The sequence below is a fragment of the Rhinopithecus bieti genome, unplaced genomic scaffold (genome assembly GCF_001698545.2).
Source record: "Rhinopithecus bieti isolate Rb0 unplaced genomic scaffold, ASM169854v2 scaffold_2077, whole genome shotgun sequence".
Classification (NCBI taxonomy): domain Eukaryota; kingdom Metazoa; phylum Chordata; class Mammalia; order Primates; family Cercopithecidae; genus Rhinopithecus; species Rhinopithecus bieti.
The window spans coordinates 1,438,913-1,454,597 of NW_016803882.1; the positions used below are offsets into that span (position 1 = coordinate 1,438,913).

Genomic DNA, 15,685 nt, shown 5'->3' on the forward strand with positions numbered 1-15,685 from the left:
AAAAAAAAAAAAAAAAAAAAAAAATTAGCCTAAAGGCAACATTGCAAGTAACGAAGACTAAAAGCAATATAAAAATTGCCAGGCAGTACTGAAGTCTTTGTTCAACAGGCACCTATCACTACAATGGATAGCATAAGTTCACTAAACACTTGCTTTGTTATATAAAAGAGCTTATTAGAAACAGCAACATCAAAGAACTGGAATATTCTGCACATTTTATTTAACATTTATTGTGAACCAATTACATGTAAGGTACTCAATTGGGATTTTCACAAAAATACAATTTCCTAAAACAAGTTCAGGGAAACTAATGCCCTATCTACCAGAACCACAAGCCTGGATATCTATAGCCAGACAACAAAAGGAAAATTTAAGGTCACTGCACAAATCACAAAATCAATTAAATTGATGTTCAATTATTTTCCTGCCATTTTATATAACTTCAAAAGTAATACAAATTTACAGTAAAATACCACATTTGCTAAAATGGCAATTAGCACTTCAATAATAAATTTTCATCACTAAACCCTTGTTTAACTGACAAATTGACAAAAAATTAAAACTAAAGTCCAAACATACGTATCATATACTTAGTAAGAGATTCAATATACAGCTTAGCGTCCAACTCCACAATTTCCAGAAAGAAAAACATCATCTCCTTCCTTATTCAATTTGATAACTGAAAGATTCATAAGGTAAGAGAATACTATTCACCAATAAAAGTTTATTCTTTTTCCCATCCTGTATCAAGCTTTTGTATCAGGATATGAACTTATATTTGTAAAAGTCTAAAGATAAAGAAAGAAACCCATTTCGTACAGCTGAGCTATAAACATAAGAAATCCTGAACTGCAATTGTAAGTATAATTAACCTAAAATCTTTCAAATCGTGTATTTCAAATTGCATTCTAAGAAAAAATATGTTAGACACAGGGGCTACTGGCTGTGTTCTAAGACATGATAACGCTAAAAAAGCAATATTATAAGATTTAAATTATAATTATATTATAAACATAAATTTAATCACCCTAAAATTGTAATATATTTGCAAACTAAAGTATAATACTGAAAAGCTCACCTTCATCCACAGAAAACTGACAGCTCTTATCATTGAAGAAAAGTATTTTCTTCTTATCGGGACGACTTACAAATAGTATCTGGTCCCCCAAAGCCTTAAAGAAAGATAAAATAAAGATTTTTCAGTTAACTCCAAATTAACTCACTAAAAAAAAAAAAATTTAAACAATAATGGACTTTTATTTCCTTAACACACTCAGTGTACCACCATAGGGTCCACTGGATCCAACTTTAGTTTTAGTTTTGAAACGAGACCAAAAGTTTAAGAGACTCAACCCACACTGGAGCGCAGCGGCACAACCACAGCTCACGGCAGCCTCAACCCCCTCAGGCTCAAGCAATCCTGCCACCTCAGCCTCCGGAGTAACTGGGACCACTGGTGCGTTGCCAACAAGTCTGGCTAATGTTTTTAATTTTTTGTAGAGAAAGGGTCTCACTATGTTGCCAGGGCTGGTCTTGAACTCCTGGGTTCAAACGATCTTCCTACCTCAGCCTCCAAAAGTGCAGGGAATACAGGTGTGAGCCACTGCACCCAGCCCCAATTTTAGTTTTTGAGTTTCTTTCTTGAGCAGTTCAATTTTTAAAAAATTGATATTTCCAGACTTGTATTCTTAGAGGTCTTCCAAAGAACAAAAATAAAATGTGTTTCGCTTAAAACAGAAAATTCAATCTTTGTTGCAATTACTATTTGGGTCCATGGGATTCTTCCACTAACCTAAGACACATAATAGAATCTTGGTGTTCTTACTTTTCCTCTATCTTGCGGTATGTTGCTACTTACTCATCATTACCCATCAATTATTTCCAATTGTGCTTTTAAAATGCTAAAATAATAAGAAAATAGAAGAATGATTAAATTACCTAAGAATGTGATGCAAGAGGGAAAGACATGGGCATCCTTCAGTTTTCTTGCTGCATCGCCCAAAGGATTACATTACAACTTTTCAAGAAGATATAAAAGATTGGAAGAGTCTTCTTCTTGTCTCTTAACTTTCACTGAGTACACTTGACAAAAAAACTTTGTATTTTCTACCTACCCTTGAGAGCAAAGACAAGGAAACTGACCAAAGACATTTCACAATTATTAGATGAATCAAAATATAAACGCAAAAAGCCAAATAGCAGCACTCTGGACTATCTGGCAAAAATTCATCACAGGAATAAAGTCTCAAGCTATGGAGTCTTTTGATGACAATAACTCAAGTGAATAATCTCAAGCTTAAGAATCAACAAGTGAACAAAAATGCTTCTCAATACAAAACGGAAATGATATTCCCATCCCATTATTCAACAGGAAGATCATCACACAGTATTTTGTGACAAGAATTTTTATCATCTCACTTTGTTAAAAGGATATGTGACAGTATTCTTCTTTTTGATGTGTTTTCCAAAAATTACTTGATACAGAAGTTTGCTGTTAAATTCTTACTAAAATCTCTAATAAAGCTGTTTTCACCATCCCATTATTCTTACTTATACAAATTGTTCATAAAATGACTTAAAGCAGTTTAAAAATAATAGTCCACTAGACCCAGGTGGTAGAAGGTGATAACTACAGGATGAGCAACCCAAATTCCAAAATCTCAAATCCAAAATCCAAAACTTTTTTAGTGCTGACATGACATGCCAAAGAAATACTTATTGGGGACCGGGTGCAGTGGCTCACACCTATAATCCCAGCACTTTGGGAGGCCGAGGCAGGAGGATCACTTGAGGTCAGAATTTTTTTTTTTTTTTTTTGAGACGGAGTCTCGCTCTGTCACCCAGGCTGGAGTGCAGTGGCTCTCGGCTCACTGCAAGCTCCGCCTCCCGGGTTCATGCTATTCTCCTGTCTCAGCCTCCTAAGTAGCTGGGACTATAGGCACCTGCCACCACCCCCAGCTAATTTTTTGTACTTTTAAGTAGAGACTAGGTTTCAAACATGTTAGCCAGGATGGTCTTGATCTCCTGACCTCGTGATCCGCCTGCNAGCCTCCTAAGTAGCTGGGACTATAGGCACCTGCCACCACCCCAGCTAATTTTTTGTACTTTTTAGTAGAGACTAGGTTTCAAACATGTTAGCCAGGATGGTCTTGATCTCCTGACCTCGTGATCCGCCTGCCTTGGCCTCCCAAAGTGCTAGGATTACAGGCATGAGCCACCGTGCCTGGCCAAAGTCAGGAGTTTTGAGACCAGCCTGGCCAACATGGTGAAACCCCATCTCTACTAAAAATAGAAAAATTAGCTGGACGTGGTGGCAGGTGCCTGGAATCCCAGCTACTTGGGAGGCTGAGACAGAAGACTCTCTTAAACCCAGGAGATAGAGGTTGCAGTGAGCTGAGATCACGCCACTGCACACCAGCCAGGGCAAAAGAGAGACTCCACCTCAAAAAAAAAAAAAAAAGGAAGAAAAGAAAAAAGAAACACTCACTGGAGCATTTTGGATTTCAGATTTTCAGCTTTGGAATGTTTAACTGGTATAATGAAAATATCCCAAAATCTGAAAAAATTCAAAATCCAAAACAGTTCTGGTCCCAAGCATTTCAGAAGAAGGATAGTCAAATTGTACATATGTAAAATAAATGAAAGAACCTGAAGGCATTGCTAAAAAAATTAAAGACATGAACAAATGAAAAGAATTCTGTGCTCATGTATTAAAAACCTTAATACAGTTACGACGGTAATACTACCCAAAGTTACCTACATATTCAATGTAATCCCTATCAAAATCCCAATGGCATTTTTTGCAGAAATGGAAAAATCCATCCAAAAATTCATATTGAATCTCAAGGGACCTCAAAAAGCCTGAAATGGTTTAGATCTGTGTCCCCATCAAATCTCATGTCAAACTGTAATCCCCAATGTTGGAGGTGGGGCCTGGTGGGAGGTGACTGGTATGAAGGTGGATTTCCCTCTTGGTGCTGTTCTCCTGATAGTAAGTTCTCATGAGATCTGGTCATGTAAAAGTGTGTGGCACCTTCCCCTCTCTCTCTTGCTCCTGCTCCAGCCATGTAAGATGAGCCTGCTTCCCCTTCACCTTCTGCCATGATTATAAGTTTCCTGAGACCTCCCCATAAGCTGAGTAGACACCAGCATCATGCTTCCTGGAGAGCCTACAGAACTGTGAACCAATTGAATCTCTTTTCTTTACAAATTATCCAGTCTCAAGCATTCCTTTATAGCATTGCAAGAATAGACTAATACATAGCCAAAACAATCTTGAAAAAGAACAAAATTGTTGATCTCACTCTTACTGATTTCAAAATATATTACAAAGCTACATTAATCTGGCCAGGCGCAGTGGCTCACACCTGTAATCCCACCACTTTGGGAGGCTGAGGGTGGGCAGATCACTTGAGGTCAAGAGTTCGAAACCAGCCTGACCAACATGGTGAAACCACATCTCCACTAAAAATACAAAAATTAGCTGGGTGTGGTGGTGTGTCTATAATCCCAGCTACTCAGGAGGCTGAGGCAGGAGTACTGCTTGAACCTGGGAGGCAGAGGTTGCAGTAACCCAAGATTGCATCGCTGCGCTCCAGCCTGGGTGACAGAGTGTGACTCTGTCTCAAAAAAAAAAAAAAAAATTGTAGTGCTGGCATGAAGAAACACATACAGGGAGAATAGAGGGTCCAGAAATAAATTTTCACATATATGGTCAAATGATCTTCCACATGAGTACCAAGACTAACACTATTCAATGGGCAAAGAACAGTTCTCTTCATCAAGACACTGTGAAAACTGGATATCCACATGAAAAGGAATAAAGTTGGACTCTTATACCATATACAAAAATTAACTCTAAATAAAGACCTAAATATAAGACCCAAAACTACTAGAAGAAAACAGAGGAGAAGAGCTTCATGACATTAGATTTGGCAACGATTTAAACATGACACTAAAGGCACAGGCAACAAAATCAAAACAGACAAACAGGAGTGCAGCAAACTCAAAAACTTTGGCAAATTAAAGTGCACAATCAACAGAGTAAAAAGGCAACTTACAGAATGGGAGAAAATATTTGCAAATCAGGTATCTGGTAAGTGTTTGGACGAACGGAGGCAAGATGGCACACTTCCGGGTTCTTCATCACCAACTATTCCCCCGTGGGCGCGAAAATGCAGCCAGCGCCCAGGAAGGTGCAGACCAACCGGGCATGCGCCAGGTGACGTCTATCCGAAGAGACTAAGATTTACCTGGTCGCACCTACGGAACACCCCCCCGACACGCCCGTGCCCCGCCGATTGCCCTCCCACTCCTAGAAAAGCCACTCCGACACGTGGCGCGGACTTCCCAGCCCCCACTCCTGTCGGGACTGCATTAGGAACTCCGCCGGAGAACTCCACCGGGCGACTCTCTTGGCCTCCTTTGCCAGAGGCCGACAGACCTCTCCCTACCCACCTTCTTCCCTGAAGCTAGGTGACCAAAATAAATTTGCAGTTTTGCTCCTAGCCTTGCCTACTCGCTGGTTCTTTTGTGCCTGCTCTGGTGGTCTTAGAAAACAAATCAGTAAGGAATTAATATCCAGAATATATTTTTAAAAACTCCCACAATTCAACAACAAAAAACAACCCAATTCAAAAATGAGCAAAGGACCTGAATATATAGTTCTCCAAAGATGATATACAATAGTCAACAAGCCATGAAGGTGCTCACATCACAAATCACTAGAGAAATGCAAATCAAAACTACAATAACCTATCACTTCATACCTATTGAGATCGCTAGTATCAAAAACAAAAAAAGAAAATAAGAAGTGTTGGCAAGAATGTGGAGATATTGGAAGCTTTACGTAATGCTGGTGGGGTTGTAAAATGGTACAACTGTCAGGCCTCTGAACCCAAGCCCAAGCCAAGCCATCGCATCCCCTGTGACTTGCACGTATACGCCCAGATGGCCTGAAGTAACTAAAGAATCACAAAAGAGATGAAAATGCCCTGCCCCACCTTGAATGATGACATTTCACCACAAAAGAAGTGAAAATGGCCGGTCCTTGCCTTAAGTGATGACATTACCTTGTGAAAGTCCTTTTCCTGGCTCATCCTGGCTCAAAAGCTCCCCACTGAGCACCTTATGACCCCACTCCTGCCCGCCAGAGAACAACTCCCCTTTGACTATAATTTTCCTTTACCTACCCAAATCCTATAAAACGGCCCCACCTTCATCTCCCTTTGCTGACTCTCTTTTCGGACTCAGCCTGCCTGCACCCAGGTGATTAAAAAGCTTTATTGCTCATACAAAGCCTGTTTGGTGGTCACTTCACACGACGCACGTGACATTTTGGTGCCGTGACTTGGATCGGGGGACCTCCCTTGGGAGATCAATCCCCTGTCCTCCTGCTCTTTGCTCCGTGAGAAAGATCCACCTACAACCTCGGGTCCTCAGACCCACCAGCCCAAGGAACATCTCGCGAACATCTCACCAATACTGAATTGGGTAAGCGGCCTCTTTTTACTCTCTTCTCCAACCTCTCTCACTATCGCTCGACCTCTTTCTCCTTTCAATCTTTGTGCCACCCTTCAATCTCTCCCTTCTCTTAATTTCAATTCCTTTCATTTTCTGGTAGAGACAAAGCAGACACATTTTATCTGTGGACCCAAAATGCCGGCGCCAGTCACGGACTGGGGAAGGCAGCCTTCCCTTGGTGTTTAATCATTGCAGGGATGCCTCTCTGATTACTCACCCACGTTTGAGAGGTGTCTGACCACGCTGCAGGGACACCTGCCTCGGTCCTTCACCCTAAGCGGCAAGTCCCGCTTTTCTGGGGGAGGGGCAAGCACCCCACCCCTTCTCTCCCTGTTTCTACCCCTTCTCTGCTTTTCTGGGGGAGAGGCAAGAACCCTGACCTCTTATTTTTGTGCCCCAACCTCTTATTTTTGTGCCCCGACCTCTTATTTTTCCACCCCAATCCCTTATTTCCGTGTCCCGACCCCTTTCCCACTTTTCTGGAGGGCAAGAACCCCTGAACTCCTTCTCTCTGTGTCTCTACTCTCTTTTCTCTGGGCTTGCCTCCTTCACTATGGGCAACCTTCCACCCTCCATTCCTCCTTCTTCTCCCTTAGCCTGTGTTCTCAAGGACTTAAAACCTCTTCAACTCACACCTGACCTAAAACCTAAATGCCTTATTTTCTTCTACAATGCCGCTTGACCCCAATACAAACTCGACAGTAGTTCCAAATAGCCAGAAAATGGCACTTTTGATTTTTCCATCCTACAAGATCTAAATAATTCTTGTAAAATAGGCAAACGGTCTGAGGTGCCTGACATCCAGGCATTCTTTTACACATCGGTCCCTCCCTAGTCTCTGTTCCCAATCCAACTCATCCCAAATCTTCCTTCTTTCCCTCCTGCCTGTCCCCTCAGTCCCAATCCCAAGCGTCGCTGAGTCTTTCTAATCTTCCTTTTCTATAGACCCATCTGACCTCTCCCCTCCTCGCCAGGCCGAGCTAGGTCCCAATTTTTCCTCAGCCTCCGCTCCCCCACCCTATAATCCTTTTATCACCTCCCCTCCTCACACCAGGTCTGGCTTACAGTTTCGTTCCTCGACTAGCCCTCCCCCATCTGCCCAGAAATTTCCTCTTAAAAAAGTGGCCAGAGCTAAAGGCGTGGTCAAAGTTAATGCTCCTTTTTCTTTATCCAACCACTCCCAAATCAGTTAGTGTTTAGGCTCTTTTTCATCAAATATGAAAAACCCAGCCCAGTTCATGGCCCGTTTAGCAGCAACCCTGAGACGCTTTTCAGCCCTAGACCCTGAAAGGTCAGAAGGCTGTCTTATTCTTAATATGCATTTTATTTTATTACACAATCTGCTCCCGACATTCAATAAAGCTCCAAAAATTAAATTCTGGCCCTCAAACCCCACAACAGGACTTAAAGAACGTCACCTTCAAGGTGTACAATAATAGAGTAAAGGCAGCCAAGTAGCAACTTATTTCTGAGATGCAATTCCTTGCCTCCACTGTGAGACAAACCCCAGCCACATCTCCAGCACAGAACTCCAAACACCTAAACCACAGCTGCCAGAAGATCCTCCAGAACATCCTCACCCAGGAGCTTGCTACAAGTACCGGAAATCTGGCCACTGGGCCAAGGAATGCCCGCAGCTCGGGATTCCTCCTAAGCCATGCCCCATTTGTGCCCTAAGCCATGCCCCACTGGAAATCGGACTGTCCAACTCGCCTGGCAGTCACTCCCAGAGCCCCTGGAGCTCTGGCCCAAGGCTGACTCCTGTCCAGACCTTCTCGGCTTAGCGGCTGAAGACTGAAGCTGCCCCATTGCCTCGGAAGCCTCCTGGACCATCCCAGATGCTTTAGGTAACTCTTAACGGTGGAGGGTAAGTCCGTCCCCTTCTTAATACGGAGGCTACCCACTCCACATTACCTTCTTTTCAAGGGCCTGTTTCCCTTGCCTCCATACGTGTTGTGGGTATTGACAGCCAGGCTTCTAAACCTCTTAAAATTCCCCAACTCTGGTGCCAACTTGGACAACATTCTTTTATGCATTCCTTTTTAGTTATCCCCACCTGCCCAGTTCCCTTACTAGGCCAAGACATTTTAACTAAATTATCTGCTTCCCTGACTATTCCTAGGCTACAGCCACACCTCACTGCCGCCTTTTCCCCCCGGTTCAAAGCCTCCTTCACATCCTCCCCTCGTAACCCCCCACCTTAACCCACAAAGTATAGGACACCTCTACTCCCTCCTTGACTGATCATGCACCCCTTACCATCTCATTAAAACCTAATCACCCTTACCCAGCTCAACACCAATATCCCATCCCAAAGCATACTTTAAAAGGATTAAAGCCTGTTATCACTCCCCTGCTACAGCATGGCCTTTTAAAGCCTGTAAACTCCCCTTACAATTGCCCCATTTTGCCTGTCCTAAAACCAGACAAGGCTTGCAAGTTAGTTCAGGATCTGCGCCTTATCAACCATATTGCTTTGCCTATCCACCCCGTGGTGCCAAAGCCATATACCCTCCTATCCTCAATACCTCCCTCCACAACCCATTATTCTGTTCTAGATCTCAAATATACTCTCTTTACTATTCCTTTACACCCTTCATCCCAGCCTCTCTTCGCTTTCACTTAGACTGACCCTGACACCCATCAGGCTCAGCAAATTACCTGGGCTGTACTGCCGCAAGGCTTCATGGGCAGCCCCCATGACTTCAGTCAAGCCCAAATTTCTTTCTCATCTGTTAACCTATCTCGGCATAATTCTCATAAATACACACTTACTCTCCCTGCTGATCGTGTCCGGCTAATCTCCCAAACCCCAATCCCTTCTACAAAACAACTCCTTTCCTTCCTAGGCATGGTTAGTGTGGACAGAATTCTTACACAAGAGCCAGGACCGCGTCCTGTAGTCTTTCTGTCCAAACAACTTGACCTTACTGTTTTAGCCTAGCCCTCATGTCTGCGCACAGCAGCTGCCACTGCTTTAATACTGTTAGAGGCCCTCTTCTTGTTTACTTATACCCAGCCCCAAAAATAATAGTGGAAGGTTGCTCATAGATACCCAACGTTTTCTCATACACCATGAAAATCAAACCTCCCCCTCTACGCAGTTACCCCATCAGTCCTCATTACAACCTCTGATGGCTGCTGCCCTAGCTGGATCCCTAGGAGTCCAGGTACAAGACACTCCTTTCAGCACTCCTTCTCACCTTTTTACTTTGCATCTCCAGTTTTACCTCGCACAAGGTCTCTTCTTCTGTAGATCCTCTACCTACATGGGTCTACCTGCTAATTAGACAGGCACATGCACTCTAGTTTTCCTTACTCCCAAAATTCAATTTGCAAATAGGACCGAAGAGCTCCCTGTTCCCCTCATGACACCGACACAACAAAAAAGTTATTCCACTAATTTCCCTGCTGGTCAGTTTAGGACTTTCTGCCTCCACTATTACTCTCAGTACTGGAATAGCAGGCATTTCAACCTCTGTCACAACCTTCCGTAGCCTGTCTAATGACTTCTCTGCTAGCATCACAGACATATCACAAACTTTATCAGTCCTCCAAGCCCAAGTTGACTCTTTAGCTGCAGTTGTCCTCCAAAACCACCGAGGCCTTGACTTACTCACTGCTGAAAAAAGAGGACTCTGTATATTCTTAAATGAAGAGTGTTGTTTTTATCTAAATCAATCTGGCTTGGTATACGACAACATAAAAAAACTCAAGGAGAGTGCCCAAAAACTTGCCAACCAAGCAAGTAATTATGCTGAACCTCCTTGGGCTCTCTCTAATTGGATGTCCTGGGTCCTCCCAATTCTTAGTCCTTTAATACCCATTTTTCTCCTTGTTTTATTCGGACCTTGTATCTTCCATTTAGTTTCTCAATTCATCCAAAACCATATCCAGGCCATCACCAATCATTCTATACGACAAATGTTTCTTCTAAAAACCCCACAATATCACCCCTTACAAGATCTCCCTTCAGCTTAATCTCTCCCACTCTAGGTTCCTACGCCACCCCTAATTCCACTTGAAGCAGCCCTGAGAAACATTGCCCATTCTCTTCTCCATACCACCCCCCAAAAATTTTTGCTGCCCCAACACTTCAACACTATTTTGTTTTATTTTTCTTATTAATATAAGAAGGCAGCAATATCAGGCCTCTGAGCCCAAGCCAAGCCATCGCATCCCCTGTGACTTGCACGTATACGCTCAGATGGCCTGAAGTAACTGAAGAATCACAAGAGATGAAAATGCCCTGCCCCACCTTGAATGATGACATTTCACCACAAAAGAAGTGAAAATGGCCGGTCCTTGCCTTAAGTGATGACATTACCTTGTGAAAGTCCTTTTCCTGGCTCATCCTGGCTCAAAAGCTCCCCACTGAGCACCTTATGACCCCACTCCTGCCCGCCAGAGAACAACCCCCCTTTGACTATAATTTTCCTTTACCTACCCAAATCCTATAAAATGGCCCCACCCTCATCTCCCTTTGCTGACTCCCTTTTCGGACTCAGCCCGCCTGCACCCAGGTAATTAAAAAACTTTATTGCTCACACAAAGCCTGTTTGGTGGTCTCTTCACATGGACGCGCATAACAACCACCACTATGGAAAACAGTATGGCAGTTCCTCAAAATATAAAACAACCTTATGATCCAGGACTACTGCTTCTGTATCTCCAAACACAATAAAATACAGTCCCAGAGTTATTTGCACACTCATGTTCACAACAGCACTATTCACAATAATCAGGAGGTGAAAGCAACCCAAATGTCCATCAAGGAATGCATAGAGAATGTATTATATAAATACAATGGAATACTATTCAACTTTAAAAAGGAAGAAAATCCTGTCGCAAGTACAACATGGATGAACCTTGAGAATATTATGCTAAGTGAAATAAGCCAGTTACAAAATGACAAATACTGGAAGAGTCCACTTATATAAGGTATCTAAAGTAGTCAAACTCAAGTAGAATAGTGGGTACCAGAGACTGTGGAGAAGGGTAAAAGGGCAGTCATTGTTTAATATATATAGTTTCAGTTTTGCAAAGGGTAAAAGTTCTGGAGATCTTTTGCACTACAATGTGAATATACTTAACACTACTGAACTGAACACTCAAAAATGGTTGAGATGTTAAATTGCAGGCTGTGGCCAGGCGCAATGGCTCACATCTGTAATCCCAGCACTTTGGGAGGCCGAGGCAGGCAGATCCCATGGGGTCGTGAGTTCAAGACCAGCCTGACCAACATGGAGAAACCCCATCTCTACTAAAAACACAAAATTAGCCGGGAGTGGTAGTGCATGCCTGTAATCCCAGCTACTCAGGAGGCTGAGGCAGGAGAATCGCTTGAACCTGGGAGGCAGAGGTTGCAGCGAGCCGAGATAGTGCCATTGCACTCCAGCCTGGGCAACAAGAGTGAAACTCCATCTCAAAAAAAAAAAAATTCTTGTTGCATATTTTTACAACTAAACTTCAATTTTAAAAAGGAACCCTAAGGCAGGGCACAGTGGCTCACGCCTGTAATCCCAGCACTTTGGGAGGCCAAGGTGGGTGGATCACGAGATCAGGAGATCGAGACCATCCTGGCTAACATGGTGAAACCACATCTCTACTGATAATACAAAAAAATAAGCCAGGAGTGGTGGCAGGTGCCTGTAGTCCCAGCTACTTGGGAGGCTGAGGCAGGAGAATGGCGTGAACCCAGGAGGCGGAGCTTGCAGTGAGCCAAGATCGCACCACCGCACTCCAGGCTGAGCGACAGAGCAAGACTCTGTCTCCAAAAAAAAAAACGGAACCCTAAAAAGTAGCTAATTCAATACATCACCTTATAATTAATGTATTACATCGCAAATGCAGACTGGCCTAGCAGGACTATACTGGCAGTTACTTTGTTAGAAAACCCCCACATAACAATTAATGAGGGACAAGCAATCTGAAACAGTCACTGGCTTTCTCCATTCTCTTGTTTTCTTGCTTTTGCACAGTCCTTTTTATTCCCTGCTAGCGCTGTATTGTACACTTCTTCAAAGCATTGTATGATCAACAAAATTACAATAATATTTGTATCTCCACCAAGAACTAAAGAGGAAGCAACACAGATGAGATTTAATGTAGATATGCCGAAGAACTACTTGAGGAATTTTTTAGGCTACAACATATCTTCACATTTTTTAAAGAAGAATAAAAATTTTGGGTTTCAAACAATTTGGAAAATGAAAACATTTCCAAATTGCCTGAAAATGAAAACAGACTGTGTGCTTTTCATAACCCCTTCTACTCTAATTCTAAATAAGGGAACAGAGCCAGTAAAGACAGGTGTCAAACTAAATTTACATCACAAAATTATTTAAGATGGACTAAGCCATTATGAGATTATGGCACTGTTGTAGTTTAAAATGTAATGAAAAGCCTACCACATATAGTAACAGGAAAGCCCCTATCAAAATGGGAGAAAACAGCCATGCAGAAAACACACCTACCACTCAACTGTTAGTCTAGGATTCAGTAGCCCCACTGAATTCAACACACTATAAAGCATACAAAGTATCAACTTTGGTGACATGTCTTTATTGACAACATTTGTGCAGGTTAAGTTGAGACACTTTTAAGTTAAAAATCTTAGGAGGGCTGTGCTTCTGATAATGACCAAGTAGCTCCTAAAGGACCCACCCTCCCACAGAAAACACTATCAACTCTGGACAAGACATTTTAAAAATCAACTACCTAGGCCGGGCGTGGTAGCTCACACCTGTAACTTTGGGAGGCTCAGGCGGGCAGATCACCTGAGGTTGGGAGTTGGAGACCAGCCTGACAACAAAATTAGCTGGGTGTGGTGATGCATGCCTGTAATCCCAGCTATTCGGGAGGCTGATGCAGGAGAATCACTAGAACCCAGGAGACGGAGGTTGTGGTGAGCTGAGATCGTGCCATTGCACTCCAGCCTGGGCAACAAGAGTGAAATTCCGTGTACAAAAAAAAAAATCCAACTACCTAAAGGAACTAAAAAGCAACCAAAAGAAAACAGGCAAAAAGGGGAGGAGGGGGGTCTATACTTAGAAAGAGCACAGAGGGCAGGCCACAGTCAGTGCCCTATGAAGCTAAAACTCAGTGTTTTAGCTAATCCTCAGTGTTTCTGCATTGAAGAACCAGGAAACAAGAGTGTGGGGCAACCACAGCAACTGGAAAGTGAAAAAGGAAACCTTGGAAAAAGTTAGTCTAGCTACCCTGGGCTATGCATGAATGGAAAAAGATTCCAAGCAAAAGGGCTAAGGCTAAAAGAACAGAAGAGACATATCATATGCTACCTGCTGTAGGGTAGACAAAGTTTAGAGTAATTGCCCACTTAACCACAAAACAAAACAAATAAAAACACTCTTTGGAGGAATGTAACAGAATCCTGAGTCTTTACACATATTAATATAATTCACAAGGTCTAAGACCCACAGAAATGTATTAGATATATGAAGAAACAGGAAAATATGACCCATAAAAGAGACAGTCAGTGCAGACCAGCTCTAAGATGACTCAGCTGTTAGAATAAGAATTTTAAAACAGCTATAAGAAATCATACTCAAGGGTGTAACAAAAGATACCTGTCACGAATGGAAAAAAAAAGAAAATTCAGCAAAGAAACAGAAACTAGAAGAAAAATTTTAAAAGGCTAGAACTGAAAAATACAACTAAAAAATTCACCAACTGGGCTTAAGTTGGAAGTGAAGAAGAAAAGTGAGTGAACTTCACAATGGATTAATAGAATAGGAAAAAAACTGAAATAAATAGAGTCTCAAGGACTTGTGGTACAATACCAGAAGATGTGACATGTATAATTCCATTACCAAGAAGCAGAGCAGAGAAAAGGCCAAGTTTTCTTCTACAGGTAGCAAAATGAATGAACCTGCTTAATAAGTTAACATTAATCCTTAGCAATTGTGACAAATGAAAACAAGCAGCTTTCCCCAGTGAGTTTCAAATTGAAACTGGAAATGTAATCTGTACCAGTAGGACTTTCATAGGTAGCCCCTTTAGGACTTCAAAATAGCCAGGTTATTAACCAATACTTTCGTGTTTTAATGGCTCTAGTTCCTCAGGTAAGGAACATCTACTACTATTATAGAAGACACTCTTATTTACAAACACAGCTTACAAGAGAAACCATACTGCCTTTGAGGAAAATTTTCCAGAAATATCCTGAACAATCAAACAATCATATAGCAACAGCAACAGGAACCCGTCAAAGTTACACAGAGATGGCTGCTCCCTTTCCTGCTTGGTGGCACAAGACAAATTTCAAACCTTCAAGTGGCTCACTGTAATCCCATGTGTATATAATGGAAGCTTTAAAAACAACTGTAAAATGTTTGATATTTTTAAAACCAAGAAGTCATTGTTCATTCAAATTACATTAAGACACAAAAAGAAGAGAGAGGTTACCTTGACAGCTTTCTGGGAATTGGGCAGTGCTTCTTCTATGTCTTCTAAAAGAATCCCTCCTAATCCTCGCTGGTCATGCTGATCTAAGAGCCTAAGTAGGGCCTTCTTATCTCTCACGTTGTACTTGGGCTTGAAAGCATACTTCCCATCTATTACTTCAATTTTGGGATTGTTGACTAAAGCCTGTAACAGTGATACAATTGGAGTATATTAACAAATGGAAACATAAATACATTCCTTTTTTTTTTTTTTTAATGAGTCTTGCTCTGTTGCCCAGGCTGGAATGCAGTGGCGTGATCTCAGCTCACTGCAACCTCCACCTTCTGGGTTCAAGCGATTCTCTTGCCTTAGCCTCCCTCTCCTGCCTCCCTCCCTCTCAGCATCTGGGACTACAGGCGCATACCACCACACCCAGCTACTTTTTGTATTTTTAGTAGAGACAGGGTTTCAACATGTTGGCCAGGCTGGTCTTGAATTTCTGACCTCAGGTGATCCACCTGCCTCGGCCTCCCAAAGTTCTGGGATTACAGGCATGAGCCACTGCGCCCAGCCCATATATACATTCTTAATTCTACTAATTATTTTAAAATACAACACTAGCCAATACAGTGGCAAATTAAAAGTACCTTATGAATACAAACTGGCAGGCCTAAAATCCTGGACATCCAGGATTCCAGAAGAGTAGATCAGCATGGTGCTCACTTTTTATAAAAGAAACTGTGTTTATGGCCGGGCG

At 42.3% G+C, this 15,685-nt stretch overlaps 1 protein-coding gene across 3 annotated transcripts in view; it reads right to left on the minus strand.

The window, feature by feature from the left end:
* The window catches only part of GTF2E2 (general transcription factor IIE subunit 2), a 112,105-nt gene that overhangs the window by 26,941 nt on the left and 69,479 nt on the right, over positions 1–15,685 (minus strand). For all 3 annotated transcript variants that reach the window (XM_017857145.1, XM_017857125.1, XM_017857135.1), the window contains exons 5-6: positions 14,950–15,132; positions 1,079–1,172 (exon numbers count right to left, since the gene is read on the minus strand). In XM_017857145.1, the coding sequence (XP_017712634.1) occupies positions 1,079–1,172; positions 14,950–15,132 (277 nt within the window). The remainder of the gene's footprint in view (positions 1–1,078; positions 1,173–14,949; positions 15,133–15,685) is intronic.